This window comes from Tribolium madens, unplaced genomic scaffold (assembly GCF_015345945.1).
Source record: "Tribolium madens isolate multiple individuals breed KSU strain unplaced genomic scaffold, Tmad_KSU_1.1 Scaffold_19;HRSCAF=116;Tcas5.2_LG9, whole genome shotgun sequence".
Lineage (NCBI taxonomy): Eukaryota > Metazoa > Arthropoda > Insecta > Coleoptera > Tenebrionidae > Tribolium > Tribolium madens.
In genome coordinates, this window is record NW_025400983.1 from 1731071 (window position 1) to 1755779 (window position 24709).

At 30.0% G+C, this 24709-nt stretch overlaps 1 protein-coding gene across 2 annotated transcripts in view; it reads right to left on the bottom strand.

The window, feature by feature from the left end:
* Positions 1 to 24709, bottom strand: part of LOC123014079 (zinc finger protein OZF-like) — a 149737-nt gene that overhangs the window by 92159 nt on the left and 32869 nt on the right. For both annotated transcript variants that reach the window (XM_044412956.1, XM_044412964.1), the window contains exons 2-5: positions 9268 to 9550; positions 6055 to 6303; positions 5828 to 5997; positions 2302 to 2467 (exon numbers count right to left, since the gene is read on the bottom strand). In XM_044412956.1, coding sequence (XP_044268891.1) covers positions 2302 to 2467; positions 5828 to 5997; positions 6055 to 6303; positions 9268 to 9550 — 868 coding nt within the window. The remainder of the gene's footprint in view (positions 1 to 2301; positions 2468 to 5827; positions 5998 to 6054; positions 6304 to 9267; positions 9551 to 24709) is intronic.

Below are 24709 nucleotides of genomic sequence, written 5' to 3' on the forward strand. Positions count from 1 at the left end.
TCAAAATACTAGATTTTATTATTTATTTTTATTAGTGTAGATTATTAAGCCTTGAAATAAAATGGTTACCAAAGTGCATTTGGATCAGTTTTAAAGTTTGCAATTTTTCGGTTTTTGTCAAAATTTTGATCGAGTTTTGGTCTATTGATATTTGGAATAATCCCTATGTTTTAATATCGTTGAAAAGCTCTTTTAATGTTCTATCTTACAAAAAAAAAATTTGTTCAGTGAAGAATAGTTATTGAGAAAATCACTTGTAAATGCAAAATAAGTCAAAATCTATAATCGACTCTAACTTTTAAACTATTAGGGATTTTGCAGTTTTTTTGACGTCAATCGACTCTCCGGAACATTTTACATACCCATAGTGACTTTTAAAATAGGTAATGAGCTATTTTGAAAATCGTTTAGTCGAAATTAACAAAATTAGAAAAAAGAATTTTTGCTTTATTTTTTCAAGATTCGGTTTAAAGATATTTTATTCGATAGATTTTTTCACACTGATTATGATGGTCTTGAGTTTTTAGCTCTAGGTCTCAGAGTTTGGGCGTAATCGTCGTTCAAAAAGTAAAAATTTTCAAAATTTTGCAATTTTAAATGTGTTTTTCTCGGAAACTATAAGACATAGTTACTCAATATCTCAAAAACTACTTATCGTAGAGCATTTTAACTTGTTGTATCGTGTTTAGCGAGTAATTTTACTTCCAAAAAAACACATTTTAAGGTTTTTTGCAACAAAAAGTTTATCGAGAATTTTTTATTAAACTTAGATTCAAAACTAAAAACTTAACTCAATGATAAATTTTACGAATCACTTTTGAGATACTGAAAGTGTTTCAGTTTTTTCTGAATCTTCAAAAAAGTACACATAATGTTGCTTTCAACTTTCAAGTTATATTTTCAGTAACTGAAAATTTTAGCTTTTATTAAATGTTAAAAACAAACCAATTGTGATTTCAACGTTAGGTTAAGGGTTACGGTACATATTTCAGTAACCAAAAACTTGTTTCAATTTGTGTCAATGCAACAGTACTAAAACTGAAATATGTTTTTTTTTATTTAAAATAAAAAATTAAAAAATTGTGTAGTGATTTCAACGCTGGGTTGAGTTATAATCACTAACTGAAAACGTGTTTCAGTTACTGCCAACTTAACAAAAAATAATAATACTAAGTCATTCTTGATAAATTTGCAAATAAAAACTACGTATGTGGTGATTTCAACGCTAGATAATGCTACAAATTTTTAGTAACCAACTGAAGAGTTTTTAGTTTTTGGTAAATGTTGAAATAAATGTGTGAGTGATTGGTGATTTCAATGCTAAGACAAAAGATTTTTTTTCAATAACTGAAAACGTGTTTCAGTTTTTGCTAGATGTTTAAGGAAAAGTCAAAAACGACTATAACAACGTTTTATGCACTTTTCAGAGTTTCTAAGACCATTAGAAGACATAATATAATATCTAAATAATTATTTTAGGACTGAATCATTAAAATTTTGCTAAATTTTAAACTGCTGAAAAAATGGTAATTTTAGTAGTACATCGAAATATTAATTTTGATAAAAATATTTATTTGACATTATTTATTTTGTTAAGCATTTATTTATTGCCATAGACAAAAAAATATGAAAAACTGAAAAGTTAATGGTGATTTCCACGCTAAATTATGCCACGAAGAGTACAGTTTTACTTATTTCTGAACTAAAACATTGTAATTTAAATTTTTTATAACTGAAAAAATAATAATTTTAATGCTAAATGAAGAATATTTTACTCTCTTAAACAATTTCTGTTTTTTTAAAAATGTCCTAAAAGCTTAATTTAATAAATAAATAAATAAATTAGTCGTAAACTTACTAAAACTAAGTTTTGATTGACTTTAAGTACCTGAAACTCTCAAAAACTTGAAAATAAGTGGTGATTTTAACGCTAAATCAGGCCACAAACACAGTTGAAATAATTTCAGCTGAAACGTTCTGAAAGCTTAATTTACTAAATAAATTAGTCGTAAACTTAATAAAACGTAAGTTTTGATTGACTTTAAGTACCCGAAACTACCAAAAACTTGGAAATAAGTAGTGATTTCAACGCTAAATCAGGCCACAAACACGCTTTAAATAATTCAGCTGAAAAAACAATTACTTGGTGATTTATTGTTAATTCATGTGGCACTCGAACACGTTTCTAATATAACAACAAACACAATTAATCGCCGCTGTCACGTCTAATTTATTGAATTCGAACATAACATAAATATCAATAATTTTTCATAATTTTTCATAATTTTTCTCCGGACTTACCAGTGTGTAGGAATAGATGGTTTTTGAGATTGGTGTGTTTGGAGAATCCCCGCGAACAGATGTGACATTTGAAAGGCCACGACCCGGAGTGGACATACATGTGCGACCGGAGATCTCCCGGAGTCGGGAACGACTTGGAGCACAAGTTGCATTTGTGAGGTTTATCCTGAAACAAATTAATTTCATCAGATAAAGTGTTGTCAATCCGCTGTCACTGTAAACTTGACTTAAATAGATGCACAAGATTTGTGGTGTCTCCGGAGTGAGGTATTGCGTGCAGAAATCCGAGTGATAATAAATCTCGACTCCGGTTTTGAATTAAGAAATAAATTCGCTCCGGCATTAGCATAATTCTTGTTATAAATCATGGAAACAGTGTTTTAATTAGTTGAATTGTGATTATGTGGGGCAGTAGAGTCGCAACGTCGTGGGAACCTCCTCGAAGATGGTTCTGGTTCGGTGCTTGAACATATAGGGTGCGCCAGAACTCGCGACCCAGAGAAAATTTTCAAGTAAAGTAAGATACCAGGAACATGAAAAAATTCTATCTGTCAAAAAATTTTGACATTTATTTTTTGACATTTGACATTTTTTTATATCTATTAGGATACTGATGATCTTGTATATGTTTTTTTACAATTATTTAGAAAAGGGACAAAAATTTTGCCAATAAAAGCCACAAATAACATTGAACAGAGTTACTATTTAGGACACAGCTTCCTTGTTTCCTCTTTTAATAGCATATAGCAAAAAAACTTGGAAAATTATTTTTCCAACAGAAATAAATAGAGTCAAAGTGCAAACTTTAAACCCTCATAACTTCGAAATTTTTATAGATTAAATTTTTCTAACATTTTTTCCATGTTTCCATATCGTACCTTATATGGCATTTTTCTCTGGGGCGCGAGTTCTGGCGCACCCTGTATGTCAAGGGGGGCATTTTCACGTCTTTGTGCACTTGCACTTTCCACAGTGATCGATAAATCAACGATTTCTTGGAATTTGGTGCGTTTTAATTGCGAGGACAGTGTTTGCGAGGGTTTAAATCAACGTTTTTTTTTTTTCAATTAATGTCTGTAATAAAAGAATAAAGATCGTTAAATCAAGAGGGTAGCGGTGGGAACGAAAGAAATACTACGCTCCCGGTAACATCTGCCAGCACGCAAAGAGCTAAGACATCCGGTTCCTCGGCTATCGCTTTATCGATCAATATGACTTGGTGGCTCGAGAAAAGGCCGTTGATGCGGCATCTGCCCTTTTTAGATCAAATAAGTGTCTTTTAAAACAAAAAATTATTATAAAATTGAGGTCTAATTGTTTATGTTACTGCGCTACCACGCCCCCGGTTAATGTCTATGCTCTAATTAAATATTTTTTTTGGGTTTTTACAACGTTTTATGCACTTTTATGAGTCTTTTAGACCTCTAGTTTTTAATTATTCGTTTTTTGTAAAAATTTTGGGTGATTTTTGGTTGCTCATCTTCAAAAATTTAAAAAATTCGAAATTTTTTAAACTTGACCCAATTGTGTTTTATGCACTTATTTGAGTCTTTAAGACCTCTAGAAATGTAAAAAACGTTAAATGGATCAATTTTAAAGTTGAAATTTTTTTTGATTTTTGTCGAGATTTTGGTCAATTTTTGGCACCCGGAGCGGTCTAATGGCAATAACTCCGGACTTATTAGAGATAACCTCTTATATCTGGTACCATTGGATAGAAAATTGAATTTTCTATCATATATTAAAAAATTCAGTGCTCTACGATGAATAGTTACCGAGAAAATTTCTGATAAAATCAAAAATATCGAGAATTCAAATCCGACTATAACTTGAAAACTACTACGAATTTTGCAGTTTATTTGACGCCAATCGATTCCCCGGAACATTTTACATAGGTDTAGGTCAAAATATTATGTCATTGAGACACAGTTTTGCCCCAATTTACAAAATAAAAAAAAGTAAAAATTTGTTAACACCCCCCCCTTAAAATCTAGTGTTTTTAAACATGTCTCAGATTCAATTTAAATCTATCTTATCCGATAGATTTTGAGGTGCTAATTACAAATTTCTCAATTATTTTGCGCTATCTCCTTTAGTTTCGCCGTAATCGGCGTTTAAAAATTCAAAATTTTTTTGCGAGATATCGACTGGGCTTTGGCCTCAATCGATAGATTTTCTTACGCTGATTACGATGGAATTAAATTCTTTGCTCTAAATCTAATAGTTTGGTCGTAATCGCCGTTCAAAAAGTGAAAATTGTAAAAATTGTGAAATTTTAAATGCGTTTTTCTACGAAACTATAGAATTTAGAGCAAATAACTAAAAACCATTAAAATTAGCTTAAAATCATCTATTTACTGGCGCAAACCGGAAGTCGCTCCGGGTTATGGTTCCGGGTGCAGAGCCATTTTTAGTTTTTTCCAAAAAAAAATCATATCTCAAAAACTATGAGTCTTAGGGCAACAGGGTTTGTACAGGCGTGTTCTACGGTTAATTTTACATATAGTACTAGTTTATCATAAGAATCAAAAAATGTTGATTTTTGGTCAAAATCGGATATAGTGCTTWTACTTTTAGCCTTATTCTTAACTTTATTACTCAATATCTCAAAAACTATGCATCGTAGAGTATTCTAACTAGTTGAATCGTGTTCAGCGAGTAATTTTACGTCTAGAAAACTATATTTCAASCYTTTTTARGACTTWWYGTAAATTGACTATTTTTACGATTTTACTACCGCTCACCTTCAAAAACTCAAAAAATTCAAAATTTTTGAAACTTGACCCAATGGCGTTTTATGCACTTATTTGAGTCCTTAAGACCTCTAGGAATGTAAAAAACGTAAAATAGATCAATTTTAAAGTTAAATTTTTTTTTTTGATTTTTGTCAAGATTTTGGTCGATTTTTGGCACCCGGAGCGGTCTATTGGCAATAACTCTGGACTTATTGGTAATAACCGCTTATATTTGATACCGTTGGAAAGAGAATTTAATTTTCTATCATATGCAAAAAAGATCAGTGTTCTATGATAAATAGTTATCGAGAAAATCACATTGATAAGTGTCTTTCTAAGTCCAATTTTAAATTTTTTATTTAAAAAATATCACTTTTAACAGAAAAAACCGCAACATTAGTTGGTTTTTATTCGATTTCTTTCCCAGTCCTTGAACCGAATCATAAACCACCCATTTTTTCAGCTTTCTTCACCCATAGCAGGTGCTTCCTTGCCCTTAAATCCCCGTCAAGTACCCGAATTGCGTCGGATCACACACCATATGCCATCCGTTACATCATAATTACAATAATTTATTTTTTTTCTACCATCGGTTAGAAACCATATGGAAAGGCTTGTTTCCATAAGGAGAGACATCATTGTCCGTTGAAAAGGGTATCCTATTGTCATAAAAAAGGCAATCCGCGCGCATTTGTCAAAAATGACGAGCAGGTACCCCGGATTAAACCATATAGACGTCATATTTAATCAGCTCGAGAGCTTTTAACGCAAGATTAGACCCTGAAACTTACTTTGATATGCGTCATTCGATGGTAGTACAAATTCGAGGAGGCTGTGAAACGCTTGAGACACACGGGGCACTGGTGGGGCTTCTCCCCGCTGTGGATCCGCCGATGGGTGTTGAGGGAGGAGGAGGTACTGAAGCCTTTTCCGCACACCATGCACACGTGAGGTTTTTCGCCTGAAAAACACACAAGTCGGAAAGTTGGTCTTTACTACGTGCAGGGTGGTAAGTTACCTGTGTGCGTCCTCATGTGTCTTTTGAGGAGTGAGGGGCGGTCGAAGGCCTTGTTGCATACTCCACATGGGAGTAAAGTGCGCTCGCGGGGCCTGGCGCGGGGGGTGGGGACGGTGGCTTCAGGGAGGTCGCCTTGGGAGCTGGCGGCTGAACTGTCTCCTGAAACGGATTTTCGCTCGTCTTCGGCGGAGGGGGGAGAGCCGCTCAAGGCACGAGAGAGGAGGGACATGGAGAGGTCGAGGGGAGAGTCTGAAATTAAAGAAAAAGGTGACTGTTTAACTGAAAAAGTGGCGATTTTAATGCAAAATTAAGTAAAGAAACTGAAAACCTGTTTCAGTTTTGGCTAAAACTGTGAAAAAAATTATGAATAAATGATGTCTTCAGTTTTATTGTTAAATGCTAAAGAAATTTAGAAATAAGTGATTGGTGATTTCAACACTAGATTAAGCTGAAAACCGGTTTCAGTTTTAATTAAACCAGAAAAATTAGACCACTGAAACTGAAAATAAACATTTGTGGTGATTCCAATACTAGATGAAGTTACATATTTCCTGAAAACGCTTTTCAGGTTTTGCTTAATTTGTAAAGAGATCGAAAAGTATTTATTTAGTGATTTTAGTGGTAGATTAAGCACATACTCACTTTTTAGCCACTAAAAACATATTTCAGTTTTGAATAAATTTGTTAAGTTATATTTTCAACTGAAAATCTAAAATGTTAGAAATTTCAGAACAAGTGTTTGAGGATTTAACTAAATTTTTTCAGTATTTGAAAATCGGTTTCAGTTTTTACCAAGATGACTACAGAAACTGAACATTAACGATTATTACTAATAATTTTGCAAAAAAAAACAAAAATATGTCAAAATTGACTGGTGATTTCAATGCTGACTGAGCGAAATTATTTTAGTAACTGAAAATGTATTCAGTTTTTGCTCAATTAATTTGGAAAAATAGGTAGTGATAAACTAAGCTAAAAAATATTACCTTTTGTACACTGAAAATATGTTTCAGTTTTTGATAAATATTGAAAAAAGATAAATAAGTAAATAGTAACGGTTTCAAGTTATATTTTCAGCAATTAAAAATCTATTTGACTATTAGTTAAAAATACGAATAGTAATTTTAACGTTTACAGTAACCAAAAACTTGTTTCAGTTTCTGTCACTTCTCAAGTAAGACTTTTTGCTAAGTTTGCAAAAAGAAATAAAAATGTAAAGTAATACTTAATACAATATTTCAGTAATTGTAAGTTTTTGTTGAAATTAAAAAAAGACTGAAAATAACTGGTAATTTTAACGCTATTGTAAGCTATATAATTTCAGTGGATAAAAAAAGCTGTTTCAGGTGTTTCAACTTTTATTTAATCTTAAGTAAAATTCAAAAATAAGTGATTTTAACGTAAATTAAGCTACAAGCTTTCAGTAACTAAAAAATTTTATCAATTTTTTCAAATAAAATAATCACAAATTTTAATAACTGGTGATTTCAACGCTAGTCTAAGCTACATAATTTCAGTAAATAAACATTTATTTAAGTTTCATTAAACAAAAACACAAAAATACTTGATTTGATTTTAATGCTAGACCAAGTAATGATTTTAAATCAACTGAAAACCCATTTCAGTTTTCGCTAAATATTGAAAAAGAAGTCAAAAACGACGAGTAATTAGAATACATTATCTCAGTAATTAGAAATGTAATTAAGTTTTGTTAATTTTGGAAAAAAAATAAAAAATAACTGGTGATTTTAACGCTAGGCTAAGCTACACAATTTCAATAGTTAAATAAAAAGCTCTTTCAATCTTAAAAATTTGTAAAACAAGTGAGCTTAACACTAAACTAAACTACAAGCTTTCAGTAACTGAAAACCTGTATTAATTTTTTGCCAAATATAGAAAATCACAATCAAGTGGTGATTTCAACACTAGTGTATGCTACATAATTTCAGTAAACAGACATTTATTTCAGTTTTGATTAAACAAAGACACAAAAATATTCGGTGATTTCAATGCTAGACCAGGTAATAATGTTACATCAACTGAAAACTCGTTTCAGCTTTAGTTAAAATTTAAAAAACCTGAAAACAGATGATGTTGTGTTTGGTCAAAAATAAAAATATTTGTGTCCAATTTTACAGTTTTAGTTGGTGTGTTTAGCAACTGTAAATCTATTTCAAATTATGAAAAATTAAACTACATATTCTTAAATAACTGAAAATCTGTTTCAGTTTTTAATAAGTTAAAAAAAAGTAAGTAGCTTCAGTAATTTTAAGTTTTTGTTAAAATTGGAAAATAACTGGTGATTTTAACGTTAGTGTAAGCTACATAATTTCAGTAGATAAATAAAAGCTGTTTCAGGTGTTTCAATTTTTATTGAATCCTAAAGAAAATTAATAATAAGTGATTTTTAAACTTAATAATCGCAAACAAATGGTGATTTCAACGCTAGTCGAAGCTACATAATTTCAGTAAACTGACATTTATTTCAGTTTTGATTAAACAAAGAGGCAAAAATACGTGGCGATTTCAATGCTAGACCAAGTAATGATTTTACATCATCTGAAAACCCGTTTCAGCTTTGGCGAAAATTGAAAAAACCTGAAAACAGATATGTTTTGTCAAAAATAAAAATATTTGTGTCCAATTTTGGTCAAAATTGGGCCGCCTCTAAAAACGCGTAATTTATGGTAGATGCAGACGCGAGTTTGAGATAACTCTCCYTCTTGGGATTGTTTAAGACATTCTCACGTAGTCCGAGTTCAGCTTTCCTATCAGCTCGTAAAAAACTCCATCTTTTCCCGATACGTCTTTATCTCCTCACAAAATGAGTAATAACTCGAAATTCCAAGCTTCATAACTCACCACCAAAACAAACAGATTTCTCGAGGAAAATTAATGGCCATCTCGACACCGTATCGAATTTTCATCCTGTTCAAACTAATTAATTTCGCCCAAAAAACTGTTTTTCTTAATTATCCACGAGTAATTTATCAAATTTCTTGTCCATCAATTAAAATAAAGCGATAATTAGATTAATCAAGTCGGCGAGTTTTTGCAACTCGAGCAATCAAAATGTTAAGGGGCCATAAATTTCGACAAGTAGCTATTGTTTCAGGTGGATGATGCCTTCATGAATCGCAAACTCGTTAACGGGGAACAATAGTCGCTGAAAAAATCGCCAAGTCGAAATTTTCAGCGTTTTTCAGTGGATACCTTCGAGGATCGAGTCCATGGTTTGCCGGTAGAGCGACGCCCTCATCCTCACGAAAAACAGCTCTTCCGGCCTTTCCGGTAAATAGTACACTAGGAGTTCCGTGTCGGGCGAGATCGGTTTAACCGCTTCATAAACCGGTTCACCTCTGACTTTTGTTGCGACGAAATTAACCGCCGGGTTGAACGAAGTGGCCACTCGAACGAACCGGACCCAATTGCAGTGGCGCACCCTCCGGGGGCCACTTCCGGAGATTTCGTCGTAACACCCGAAACGGTGCCGGATCTGAAAAAAAATTAAATTTGTCAAAAAAGTGGTGATTTCAATGCTAGCAATGATGCAGTTTTTCAGTGATTGAAATTGTGTTTTAGTTTTGTTTATTTGAAAATTTCGAAAATAAGTGATGATTACAAGGCTAGATGAAGAAACTGAAAATCTGTTTCAGTTTTTGATAAGTTAAAAGTCAATGATGGACTGCAATGTAACTGAAAATGTGTAAGACTTTTGCCAAATTTGCAAAAATTTAAAAATGTGTGGTGATTTCAACGCTAGAATAAGCTACGTATTTTCAGTAACTGAAAACGTGTTTTACTTTTCTGGTACCTTAACTTAAATGCTAAAAGTAAAGTGATTTCAATGCTATCATTTCGGAAATAACTGAAAAAATGAATTCTGAAACTTAAAACTTGTTTTAGTTTTTGTCAGATTAGAAAAAAAGACCTAAATTGACGATAATTCTGTCAATGCCACTATTTCAGTCATTACTGAAAACGCATTTTAGCTTTTTCTAAATAGATATTCATTGAAAAATAAAACTGATAGGTGATTTCAATGCTACAATATCTACATCATTTCAGTAACTGAAAAATTGTTTTAGATTTTGGTAAATTTAAAACGAAAAATGTTAAGGAAGTAGTAATTTTAAACATAATACATTCAAAACATAAAAAAAATTTTCAGTTTATGATACCTATTACATGAAAGAAGTAGCAGTTTTTGATACATTTGCTACATGTTTCAGTTTCTGCTAAATATTTAGAGAAATATAAAACTGAGTAGTGATTTTAATGCTAAACTATCATTTAGTATTTCAGTAACTATAATTGTGTTTTAGATTTTGCTGAAGTTGAAAAGAAAAAAATTAAAAATAAGTGGTAATTTCAACGCTAAACTAAGCTACATATGTAATTTCAGTAACTAAAAAAACTGTTTCAGTTTTGCATTGTTTGTTACATTTTCAATAACAAACTTTATTAGTGATTTTAATGGTATGCTAAGTTACATAATTTCAGTAACTAAAAACGTGTTTTGTTTTCTTCTACATTAACTTAAGGCTAAAAGTAAACGCTAAATTAGCTAAAACATGAAAAGTAGATGGTAATTTCAATGCTAGAGTAAGCAACATTTTTTCAGATTATTATAAATTTGTCAAATAAATAGTGATTTCAATGCTAGAATAAACAACATTTTTTCAGTTTGTCCTAAATTTACTAAGTAAACGGTGCTAAATTAAACTACATTTTTTCAGTTTTTCGAAAATTTGCTAAATAAGTGGTAATTTCAATGGTAGAATCAGCGACATTTTTTCAGCTTTTGTAATTTTTTTCAATAAGTGGTATTTTTAATGTTAGAATTAGCTGCATTTCTCTGTTTTTTCTAAATTTACTAAAAAAAACAAAAAGTAAATAGTGATTTCAATGCTAGAATAAACAACATTGTTTTAATTTTGCAAAACTTATTAAGTAAATGGTAATTTCAAATCTAGATTAAGCAACGTTTTTTCACTTTTTTCAAAATTTGTGAAAAGACGACAAGTAAATATGATTTCAACACTAAAATAATCTTAATTTGCTAAAACACAAAAAGTAGAAGGTAACTTTAATACTAGATTAAACAACATTTTTTCAGTTTATCCTAAATTTACTAAGTAAATAGTGATTTTAATGCTAGTGTAAGGAACATTTTTTCAGATTTTTGTAAAGTTACTAAATAAGTGGTAATTTTAATGCTAGACTTACAAAATTTTTTCAGTTTTTACAAAATTAGTTAAAAAATGATTTTAACGCTAGAATGCTAGCAATAGAAAAATTAAACTATGTATTGATTTCAATGCTAAACTATGATTCATCATTTCAGTAACTATAACCGTGTTTTAAATTTTGCTAAATTTAACAAAAAAAATTAAATAAGTGGTGATTTCAACGTTAAACTAAGCTACATATGTAATTTCAGTAACATTCTTGCATTTTTCATAAATTGAACTTTAGTGGTGATTTTAATGATTACAGTAACTGAAAAACTGTTTCAGTTTTTACTTAAAATTAAAAATTAACGGTGATTTCAATGCTACATTGCGACACATTGTTTAAGTTTTTGCTGAATTTACTAAAAAAAACGAGTAAATGGTACTTTCAATGCCAGAATATACGACATTGTTTCAGTTTTTGTTAAATTTGTTATAAAACAACAAGTAAATGGTGATTTCAATACTAGGAGAAGCGACATTTTTTAAATTTTTGCCCAAATTGCTAGAAAACCAAGAGTAAATGGTGATTTCAATGCAATGAAAAAATATTAGTAATTTCAAAGCTAGAACAAGCGACATTTTTTCAGTTTTGGCAAAATAAGTTAAAAAATCAACTAGTAAATAGTGGTGATTTTGTTGCTAGGATAAGCGACATTCAATGGTAATTTCAATGCAAGATTAAGCAACAATATTTAGTTTTTGCTAAACTTATTTAACCAACAAGAAGTTAAAAACAACAAGTTGTTTAATTTTAACTATAGTGTAAACAACATGCTTTAAAAAACGAAAAGTAAATAGTGATTTCAATGCTAGAATAGACGACATTTTTCAGTTTTTGGTGATTTTAATGCTAGACCAACATGCGAACGTGTTAAACACCCGTTTGTGTTGTTAGCCACCCTTGATATCGTCGATCTCCTTTCCCACCATCAGATCAGTGCACCGAAATCGCTTTGAATGACAACACACTGTATATCCCTCGATTGTGGTTCGCCGCTGATACAATTTAAATCCCGTATTCCATTATTCAGCGCATTATGCTGTCGCAGGACATCACAGTCTGCAGTCCGTCCTGTTAACGGCCTTGATTTATTCGAATTCGGCATTTCGCATTGTCTGCCTTGCCCTACCTCTCCCCTACCTCTCTCCCATCCCAGACTCATCACAAAAGGGCGACTTAATCGTAATTAGCACGAGATACAGGTGCACACTCGTGAAAAGAGACAACATCTGTTTTATGACGTGACAAGAAAATCATAATAAAAGGACAGGATATTACCTGTGATGCGAGATCATTAAAAAACCGTCTGGAATCTGGATTGGACACTTGCTGTCTCTCTCCAACTTGGACGACTCCCATATTGGCTATCTTTGTCATTGGTGCACCTGTGGCGCCCGATGGTTTATTACAGTGGCGATAATTGACCTTCTGTTCTTATCAAAACTTTTACACGTGATTTATTTTCTATAGTAGACCACATAATTAAGATGAAAGTGGGTGCTAGACGCATTAGTTTGCTGAAATCCTGAAAAATTCAACAATGCGTTCTAACGTATCATTAAAGTCTCCGAATGGGAGACGAATTATTGGTCAATCCTTGGACATCCTTTTGTTGCAGGACCGTCCAGGACATCTCAACACGGCCTTTACGGCTTTGCCGCCATTGTCTCACTAATACATACTTGCATGCGTTTATACAGGACCTGCTTCTTTTCAACTCGCCGCCACCGCTTATCTACAATTGCTACTGTTTATCCGCGATCGTTTTTTTTCAGCATTATCTTACATCGCGGCCTTTTGCCCGCAAATGCGACGCTTATTGAAACGGTGAAGCAATTGATGAGCTTTTTCACAAAGGACACCAGCAGGAAATTGTACCAAAATCTTATTTTATTGTACGATAAATTAAAAAAGTGCTTGTAGTTTTACTCAGCGTTGAAATCGCTAACTAAAATGTCGCTTAATCTAGTATTGAAATCACCATTTACTTGGCAAATTTGGGATAAGCTGAAAAAATGTTGCTTAATCTAGCATTGAGATTATTATTTACTTATCAAGTTTAGCAAAAACTGAAAAAATGTCGTTGATTCTAGCATTAAGAGTACCACTTATTTATCAAATTTTTAAAAACTGAAAAAATGTTGCTTAATCTAGTGATATTCTAGTGTTAACACCGGTTTATTACAAATTTTATAGAAGCTGAAAAATGTCGCTTAATCTAGTATTGAAATCACCATTTACTTAGCAAATTTATGATAACCTGAAAAAAAGTTGCTTAATCTAGCATTGAAATTACCACTTATTTAGCCAATTTACAATATTCTAGCATTGAAATCACCAATTACTTAGCAAATTTAAGACAAACTGAAAAAAATGTTGCTTAATCTAGCATTAAAACTGCCTTCTATTTTTTGTGTTTTAGCAAATTTAACTTATTCTAGCGTTGGAATCATCATTTACTTGTCGTTTTTTACAAATTTAGTAAAAACTGATAAAATCTCGCTTATTCGGTCATTGAAGTCACCTTTTAGTTGTCATTTTTTAACAAATTTAATAAAAACTTAAAAAACATTGGTTAAATCAATATTTACTAGTGGTTTTTTAACAAATTTTGCAAAAAAACTGAAAAAATGTTGCTTGTTCTAGCTTTGAAATTACTAATATTGCATTGAAATCACCATTTACTCTTGGTTTTCTAGCAATTTTGGCAAAAATTGAGAAAATGTCGTATATTCTAGCATTGAAATTACCATTTACTTGTTATTTTTACTTTTCGTGTTTTAGCTAATTTAGCTTATTTTAGCGTCGAAATCATTATTTATTTGTCGTTTTTTTACAATCTTATTAACATCTGAAAAAATGTCGCTTAATTTAGGATCAAAATTATCATTTATTTAGCAAGTTTAGCAAAAATTGAAACAATGCTGTTTGTTCCAGCGTTAAAATCACCATTTAGTTTTTGTTTTTTTAGCAAATTTAGCAAAAACTGAGAAAATGCTGCTAATTCTAGCATTAAAATTGACATTTATTTAGCAAGTTTACAAAAAAACTGAAAAAAATATCGTTTGATTCTAATTTTAGGTCGTTTTTTTCAAAAATAAAAAAATGTGCCTTATTTCAGCATTGAAATCACCATTTATTCTTGGTTTTCTAGCAATTTTGACAAAAACTGCAAAAATGTCGCTTGTTCTAGCGTTGAAATCACCATTTACTTGTCCTTTTGTAACAAATTTAACAAAGACTGAAAAAATGTCGCTTACTTGAGCATGGAAATCACTATTTACTAGTTGTTTTTTTTAGCAAATTTAGAACAAGCTTGAAAAAATGTTGCCTACTCTAGCATTGAAATTACCATCTAATTTTTTGTGTTTTAGCAAATTTAACTTATTCTAGCGTTGCAATTACCTTTTACTTGTCATTTTTCAACAAATTTAATAAAAAAGTTGATTATTTTATCACTGAAATCAATATTTACTAGTTTTGCAAATTTTGCAAAAACTGAGAAACTGTTGCATGTTTTAGCTTTTAAATTGCTAATATTTATTTGCTTTTTGGCACATTTAATTAAAACCAATACAATTTTAGTCACTGAAACAATGTTTCATAGTTTAGTACTAAAATCGTCAATGCCTTTTAATTTTTTTTCGAAAATTTAGCAAAAACTGATACATATTTTCAGTTACTGAAAAAATATAGTGTAATTTGCTATTAATGTCACTTTATCAACTTTTACACATCAAATCTAAGTATTTAAAAGAGTTTTTTTTTGTAGAGTTTATTTTATGGAAAAAAAAATTTGTGTTTGAATTGAAATAAAGGTCACAATTTTACAGCTGGTTCTTTCAAATGAGCTCCATCTCTCTCGAACTTACCCTATTTCTTCTTTTTCGTAAAGTTTAAGTTTGAATATATTCTTTTAATTTTAAAGTTTTCAAAGAGATTGTTTTTTCAAAATTATACATTTTTTTTAATAAAGTTGCTACAAAAATCTTAAAGCAAGACTTGTTTTACAAATCAACACATCTGGGTTGTTGAAATTGTTTACAAATCTTTGCTTTCAGATTAAATTTAAATTAGGATTTCTGTTTGTAAAACTTTAACAACTAGAAAAAAAGACAATCTACCCATTATTTCTGAATCACAATTGTGTTCGTGATAATTAAAATGGCCCTTTTTAAGAAATAATCTTTCATTTTGAATAATTTTGTATTTCTGATACTTTTCTCGGCAAAACTAAACTTTTCAGTTTCAGTTTCAGTGAAAATTTGCAATTCAGATTGGCAAATGCCCGTGATATATCTTCATTATGCGTCCCATTAAACCTGAAAAAGCGCAAAAAAGGCCCGCTGAAAAAATGAGAACTTGTCATCCCATTCCACGTCTAGTTAGTTACTTATGCACATATTTCAGAATCTCTGCTGGTTAGTTATAGTCAATCCGGCGTTCTGTATATCAAATATACAGTTTCGCAGCAGGAAGTTCGTTATTTGAAGAAGCAAAAATAGTTACGATATAATTGCACTCGACTACCTGTCATAAATCCGTAAGAAAAAAAGTAAGCAAAAGTAAATAACAACTGCTGCTGTGTAGAAAAGATATTCGGTCAATTTTGCCGCTGCACAAGAGGGAAATTATCGGCGTCTTGTCCGCTCTGCTTTATAATGAATGGAGAGGAGATGTAGATAGCATCGAGGAGAGAGATTTTTTGTCCGGTATAATAGAGAAAGGTTGGTATGCTACGGTCAGCTACCGCTACGTGATACAGATTTGAGTGCGCGAGTCTCTAAGCAATTAATCTACATTCTTACACCTGTAATTTACACCTTCGGAGGTCACGCTGCTACCTAAGATGCCCACAACACAAAAGGGCTCACTTACACACCAAACAAACCATTTTTAATACACTAAAATGATTATTTTCAACGAAAATCAAAAATTATCGGTGATTTCGATGCTAGATCAAGCTTTAATTCCACAAATAACGGTGATTTCAACGCAAAATCAAGAAAAAAACTCTAGTTACTACTAATTACCCAAGAAATTCTTCCAAAATACAAATTTTAATTTTGTTTGTGCCAATATACACCAAAATGTCAAACTTAAAATTTTGGCTAAAAAGCGTATTTTAAAATTGGTAAAAAACCGAGTAAGCGACATATTTTCAGTAGCTGAAATCTCGTCAGTGGTTTTAATGCTAGATAAAACGAAATATTTTCAGTAATAAGTGAAAGCTTGTTTCAGTTTTTGTTAGAACTTCAAAAAAAATTAAAAAACTAGTGATATTTAACGTATTTAACGCTATTCAATGTTTTAATTTTTCAGTGTTTGCTAAATTAAAAACAAACTGAAAAATACATGGTTTCAGTGATTCAGACTGAACTTGGTAAAAAACAAAAATGAAATAAGCATGCCATGAATTCAATGCCAGACTAAGTGACTTATCTTCAGAAATTGACTTGTGTCAGTTTTTGCAAAATTAAAAAAAATAATAATAAAATGTTATTATCTCAATTTACAAAACATGAAAAAATGTAGTTTAACGCAATTCTACTCTGCTATCTATTTTCATTTGAATAAATAAATTTTTAAATTTATCAAGACAACAAGTTGTTGAAAGTAAAATTGTTAAAAATTTAATGATAATTTTAATGCTAGAATAAGCAAATTTTTTTTTCAGTTTTTGACAAAATATAAAAAGTCAATGGTGATTTCAATAAAAGTATAAGCAATATGTTTTTAGTTTTTAATACATTTTCGATGTTTCAATGCTAAAATAAGCCACATTTTTTCACTTTTTGCTAAATTTGCTAAGTAAATAGTGATTTCAATGTCAGATTAAGCAACAATATTTAGTTTTTGCTAAACTTATTACAACAAGTTGTTAAAAGCAAAAATTGTAAAAAAATGGCAAATTATTATTGGTAATTTTAAAGCAAGAACAAAATTTTTGCAGTTTTTATTAATTTTTTCAAAAAACGACATGTAAAAAGTGCTTTCAGTGGTAGAATAAGCGACACTTTTTCGTTTTTTTTTCTAAATTTGTTAAATAATAGGTAAATGATGGTGATTTTAATGATAGAATAAGAAACATTTTTTTTCAGTTTTTGCTAAATTTGCTAAGCAAATAGTGATTTCAGTGCCAGATTAAGTGACAATATTCAGTTCTTGCTAAATTTCTTAAAACAATCTTTTTTCAGTTTTTATTAAATTTGTTGAAAAAACGACAAGTAAAGGGTGATTTCAATGGCAGAATAAGTGATATTTTAACAGTTTTTACTAAATTTGTGAAAAAAACCACAAGAAAATGATGATTTCAATGCTAGAGTAAGCAACGTTTTTTTTGCTAAAAAATAGTAAATAGTGATTTTAATGCTATAATCAGCAACATTTTTTCAGTTTTTGTTAAATTTGTGAAAAAACAAAAATTAAATGGTAACTTCAACGCTAGAATAAACAACATTTATTCATTTTTTGATCAATATCTTAAAAAATTANGCTAAAATTTGTAACATTTTTTTTAGTTTTTTGGTAAACCTGCTAAATAAGTGGTAATTTTAATGCTCAAATTATCGACATTTTCTCAGCTTTTGTTGATTTTCTAAATAAGTGGTATTTTTAATGTTAGAATTAGCAGTATTTTTTGCTAAATTTGGTGAAAAACAAAAAGTAAATTGTGATTTCAACGCAAGGAGAAACAACATTGTTTCAATTTTTGCTGAACTTGACTAGTAAATGATAATTTCAACCTTAAATTAAACGACATGTTTTCAGTTTTTAGAAAATTTGTAAAAAAAACGACAAATAAAGGATGATTTCAACTCTAAAATATGCTAAATTATCTAAAACACGAAAGTAGATGGTAATTTCAATGATAAATTAAGCGACATTTTTTTCAGTTTTTGTAAATTTGTTAAATAGATGGTAATTTTAATGCTAGACTTAGCAACATTTTTTCAGCTTTTACAAAATTAGTTTAAAACGGTTTTAACGCTAGAATGTCACTATAACAATGCGCGCAATAGAAAAATTAAATTATGTAGTGATTTCAAAGCTAAACTATGATTCATCATTTCAGTAACACAACCGTGTGTTAAATTTTGCTAAATTAAACAAGAAAAAATAAAAAATAAGTGGTGATTTCAACCCTAAACTAAGCTAGATATGTAATTTCAGTAACTAAAAAGCTGTTTTATTCTTGCATTTTTGATAAATTGAATTTTAGTGGTGCTTTTAAGTAACGTAATATCAGTAAGTAAAAATCTGATTCAGTTTATACTAAAAATTAAAAATGAACGGTGATTTCAATGCTACATTGCCACATATTGTTTTAGTTTTTGCTGAATTTGCTAAAAAATAACAAGTAAATGATAATTTCAATGCTAGAATTATATGCAACATTGTTTCAGTTTTTGTTAAATTTATTGTAAAACAACAAGTAAATGGTAATTTGAATGCTAGAACAAGCGACATTTTTGCAATTTTTCGCCAAAATTGCTGGAAAACCAAGAGTAAATGGTGATTTCAATGCTGAAATAAGGCACATTTTTTTAGTTTTTGAAAAAAACGACCTAAAATTAGAAATAAACGACATTTTTTTCAGTTTTTTTATAAACTTGCTAAATAAGTGGCAATTTTAATGTCAGAATTAGCGACATTTTCTCAGCTTTTGTAAATATGGCATTTTTAATGTTAGAATTAGCATCATTTTCTCAGTTTTTGCTAAATTTGCTAAGTAAATGATAATTTCGATCCTAGATTAAGCGACATTTTTTCAGTTGTTAGAAAATAAATGATGATAAATAAGCTAAATTAGCTAAAACACAAAAAGTAGTAACATTTTTTCAGTTTGTCATAAATTTGTCAAGTAAATGGTGATTTCAATGCTAGAATAAGCGACATTTTTTCAGTTTTTTGTAAATTTGCTAAATAAGTGGTAATTTCAATGCTAGACTTAGCAACACTTATTCAACTTTTACAAAATTAGTTAAAAAACGATTTTTTTTAGTTTATCCCAAATTTGCTAAGTAAATGGTGATTTCAATAGTAGATTAAGCGACATTTTGTTAATTTTTTGTAAATGGCTAAATAAGTGGTAATTTTAATGCTAGACTTAGCCACAATTTTGTTAATTTTTTGTAAATGGGCTAAATATGTGGTAATTTTAATGCTAGAATTAGCGACATTTTTTCAGCTTTTACAAAATTTGTTAAAAAACAATTTTAACGCTAGAATATTACTAGATTAAGCAACATTTTTTCTGTTTTTGCAAATTTGATAAAAAAACTAAAAATAAATGGTGATTTCATTACTAAAATAAACAACGTTGTTTCAATTTTTGTTAAATTTGTAGAGTAAATAATAATTTCAATTCTAGATTAAGCAATATTTTTTTCAGTTTTTTCAAAATTTGTGAAAAGACAACAAGTAAATATGATTTCAACACTAAAATAATCTAAATTTGCTAAGACACAAGAACTAGAAGGCAGTTTTAATGCTAAAGCAACATTTTTTCAGTTTGTCTTAAATTTGCTAAGTAATTAGTGATTTCAATGCTAGACTTAGCGACATTTTTTCAGCTTTTACAAAATTTGTTAAAAAACAGTTTTAACGCTAGAATATCACTAGATTAAGCAACATTTTTTCAGTTTTTGCAAATTTGCATTGCTAGAGTCAACGAGAATTTTTAGCTTTTGCTAAACTTGATAAGTAAATGATAATTTCAATGGTAGAGTAAGAATATTTTTTCAATTTTTGTAAATTTTTCAAATAAATGGTAATTATGTTAGAATTAAAGCCACATTTATTTCAGTTTTTTCAAAATTTGTGAAAAGACGACAAGTAAATATGATTTCAACACTAAAATCATTTAAATTTGCTAAAACACAAAAGAAGGCAATTTTAATGCTAGATTAAGCAACATTTTTCCAGTTTGGCTTAAATTTGCTAAGTAATTGGTGATTTCAATGCTAGAATAAACAACGTTTTTTTAGTTTTTCATAAATTTGCTAAATAAGTGGTAATTTCAATGCTAGAATCAGCGACATTTTTTCAGCTTTTGTAAATTTTCTCAATAAATGGCATTTTTAATGTTAGAATTAGCTGCATTTACTCAGTTTTTTCTAAATTTACTAAAAAAACAAAAAGTAAAAGGTGATTCCAATGCTAGAATAAACAACATTGTTTGAATTTTGCAAAACTTGCTAAGTAAATGGTAATTTCAAACGTAGATTAAGCAACGTGTTTTCAGCTTTTTCAAAATTTGTGAAAAGACGACAAATAAAATAATCTAAATTTGCTAAACCACAAAAACTAGAAGGTAATTTTAATGCTAAAATAAGCAACAAATTTTCATTTTGCCCTAAATTTGCTAAGTAAACGGTGATTTCACTGCTAAATTACGTTTTTTTAGTTTTTTGTAAATTTGCTAAATAGGTGGTAATTTCAATGGTAGAATCAGCGACATTTTTTCAGCTTTTGTAAATTATCTCAATAAGTGGTATTTTTAATGTTAGATCTAGCTGCATTTCTACGGTTTTTTCTAAATTTACTAAAAAAAACAAAAAGTAAATGGTGATTTCAATGCTAGAATAAGCGACATTTTTGCAGTTTTCTATAAATTTGCTAAATAAGTGGTAATTTCAATGCTAGACTTAGCCACATTTTTTCAGCTTTCACAAAATTTGTTAAAAACGGTTTCAACGCTAGAAAGTCACTACCAATGCTACCAACAGTCCCCAGCTTCTGCAATAACGAATTGTGGTCATCCTGTGCACCTGTTGCCTAGTCATTCTCTATTTTCGTGTCGATTTTGGTCGTGCGTGAAAGAATGAGCGGTAGCAGGAGAGAGCACGCATCCTGGAAGATATGGCGTGTCCCTCGAGGCAACGACTAGCCTCCTCTCTGTTCTGCGATATGTAGCGGTTTTTGTTCAGTTTTATTTTATAATAATCATGGGTTGGGTGTGGTTGCTCGGAACATGCCTCGAGCCATTCGCGGTATGAGCTACCGCAGTAGGGAATGCTCAGGACCGTACCACAAACAAACAACCAAACTCACATAGAAAGTACTCCATTAGAAAGGTCGACATTTCACACCCAGAAAAATAATTCGATCGATCGAAAGTCATGAAAAATACAGCGAGATTTATCATTTCGAGTCACGCAGCGTCCGATATTAACATAATAAACTCTTAAATAATTTCTGCACTTGAACGGTGACATCTATTATTTATCCTAGGAGATAAAAATTGTAGAAAAAATGATTTATGTGCCACGACGGGAAAAACTTGTCGATATTTTGCGTCGTTTATAACTCACGCTGACGGGGGATTGAAATAAAATCAAGGTAATTAAAAATAAGCGAGTTGTAATGAATGAAAATCAATAAACGTTAATGTTGCTGCCAGCATTACACATTTGCGATAAAGCTCGTAATGATAATGTGTTGCGCTCGATCAAGCTATAAACTTAATTTCCATTTGATTACGTTCCTGTATAAAAGCGTCTCGCTCGAAGTAAACAATAATTTATCTATCTTAAGCAACTTTTATCGCCGTTGTAATCAGCCGAAAAAAATCGAGAAACCTATTAATAAACATGTAACAACCAGAATGAATCTCCGAGTATATTAACAAATTGACAGCGAACTCTTGCAGCTTCTATGTACGGTTTACACTTGATTTATAGGCTCGTAGGCCGTTTCCGTTCAAAATACCGGCCGACAGGGACGGACTTGACAAATCGGACCACTAAACTAGTACTTTATTCACGTTTTTGCAAAAATCCAGCTTGACGTGGCGTTGAAGTCACCGATTTCTACTGAAATAATTAAACTGAAATAGTGCGCTTGAAAATTCGAATCCAAAAAGCTGAAAAAAATTAATTTTAAAGAATTTTAAAGCTTGTAGCTTGTGTTAGCGTCAAAATCACTAGCAATTTTTGATTTTTTGATGCTTTTAGGTTCAAAAATCAAATTATGTCATTTAAAACGGCTAAAAGTGTTTTTGTAACACTAAAGTGAGCATACTAAAATAAAAATACACTTGTTTTGACACAGTTTTCTAATTTTTAACTCCAATTTTCAATATCTTTGAATTAATTTTTTTTAATATTTTTTTTTTCAGTTTTTTTAAATTTCTTGAAATGAAAATAATAGCGACATGAATAGCAAATACGTTGTATAATTTGATAAAATTTAATTATCTAAGTGACATTTGAACAAACTTTGTTGTTATTTACCCAAAATTGAAGCCGCAAAGTCCTAAAACAGCAAAACTGTTTGGTGATTTCAACGCGCAGTCAAGTCACATTTTTTCAAATTATTTAATTAATTAATTAACTAGTAATTTATTCACGTTTTTGCAAAATCCATCTTGACTTGGCGTTGAAGTCACCGGTTTCTACTGAAATAATTAAAAAATGGTACGCTTAAAAATTCGAATTTAAAAGGCTGAAAAAAATTAATTTTAAAGGATTTTAAAGCTTGTAGCTTGTGTTAGCGTCGAAATCACTAGCAATTTTTGAATTTCTGATGCTTTTAGGTTCAAAAATCAAATTATGTCACTTAAAACGGCTATATTAAAAAAGTGTTTGTGTAACACTAAAGTGAGCATTTAATTATTTAATTAAAACAAAAGTAGATTTTTAAAATTGTTATTATTTCAGCCATTAAAAATAATTACAATAATTTAGTCCAGAAATATTCAAAATCTACTGTACTCTACTTAAAATTACCATTAGCAAGTTTAGATTATTTTAGCGTTACTTTTTGATTTTTCACAAATTTTGTAAAAGCTGAAAAAATGTCGCTGATTCTAGCATTAAAATCACTACTATTCTTCATACCTACCAGCGTGATTTAGCGTTAAAATTACCATCATTTTTTTAAGTTTAATATTTTTTTGATAATTTATTAGGTAAAAAAATCTCTCAATTCAAAAATTTGTTAATGTAGCACTGAAATTACTATGTTCTATGCAATCAAGAAATTGAATTTTAGAAAATTTTGAGTAAATTCAGAGCGAAATAGCGTTGAGGATATGGCCAAAAGTATTATTTTGCAAAGTTGCAATTAATAAAAAAAATTGCTTCAAAACATCGCAACAATTACGAGAAGGATTGGTGAAACAATTAAAATTTTAAAGTTTGCAGCTTAATTTAGCGTTGAAATCACCATCTATTTATGAGTTTTCACATTTTTTTGATAATTTTAAAGTTAGCAACGCTGTTTTAATGGTTAATCAACAAATAAATTTAATTAAAATTCATATTTTAACGAGTCTATAATTAAATTGTGCTTTTGAAAAGTTCCTGAAAAATTAAAGTAGCTTTTGCCGCTTTTTCAGCTTATTTTTCAATATTTTTACCACCAGAGCTGTAAACTATCCCAACACTTGTCGAATTAATTGCAGTAATCAGTGTTCATGGTGCGTTAGTGCCCACCCCATAGACCACGGTCAGTTGAGCATGACCTAGGTTCACCCGGCCATGTAAACGCCGCTTAACCAAACTGTAAGACTTTTTTACAGCCTTGACAACTGTAATTGACATGTTTACAAATTTTTGACAGCTCTGGTACAATTTTTGTGCTATATGTGTTTTACAGATTAAGGCACTCGGCTTCGCTTCGTGCTCTAAAATTAAAATAAATAAGCATTTCGATCGATTTTAGTAGTTTTGATTGACATAATTATTTAAAATTTGTATTTAAAATTATCAAGAAATCAAAAATTGATAGTAATTTTGCTGCAAACACAAGCTAACATTTTTAGATTAAAAAAATTTAGTTACCTACTTCTGAATTACATTTAAAATAAAAATACACTTGTTTTGACACAGTTTTCTAATTTTTAACTCCAACTTTCAATATCTTTGAATTAAATGTTTTTAATTTTTTTTTTCAGTTTTTTTAAATTTCTTAAAATGAATACCAAACACTTTGTATAATATGATAAAATTTGATTATGTAAGTGACATTTCAACAAACTTTTTTGTTATTTACGTAAAATTAAAGCCGCAAAGACCTAAAATAGCAAAACTGTTTGGTGATTTCAACGCTCAGTCAAGTAACATTTTTTTCAAATTATTTAAAAAAAATATTTCTTTTGCAAACGCCTTGTATAGTTTGATCACTTTTGCTTATCTGAGTCAAATTTATCGCTTTAAAAAGCCTCAAAAAATGATTTATCTATTTAGTATCCAATAATAGAACTGTTTTCGACCAATTTTTGTGCTATATGTGTTTTACAGATTAAGGCACTCGGCTTCGCTTCGTGCTTTAAAATTAAAATAAATAAGCATTTCGATCGATTTTTAGTAGTTTTAATTGACATAATTATTTAAAATTTGTATTTAAAAATATCAAGAATTCAAAAATTGATGGTAATTTTGCCGCAAACACAAGCTAACATTTTTAGATT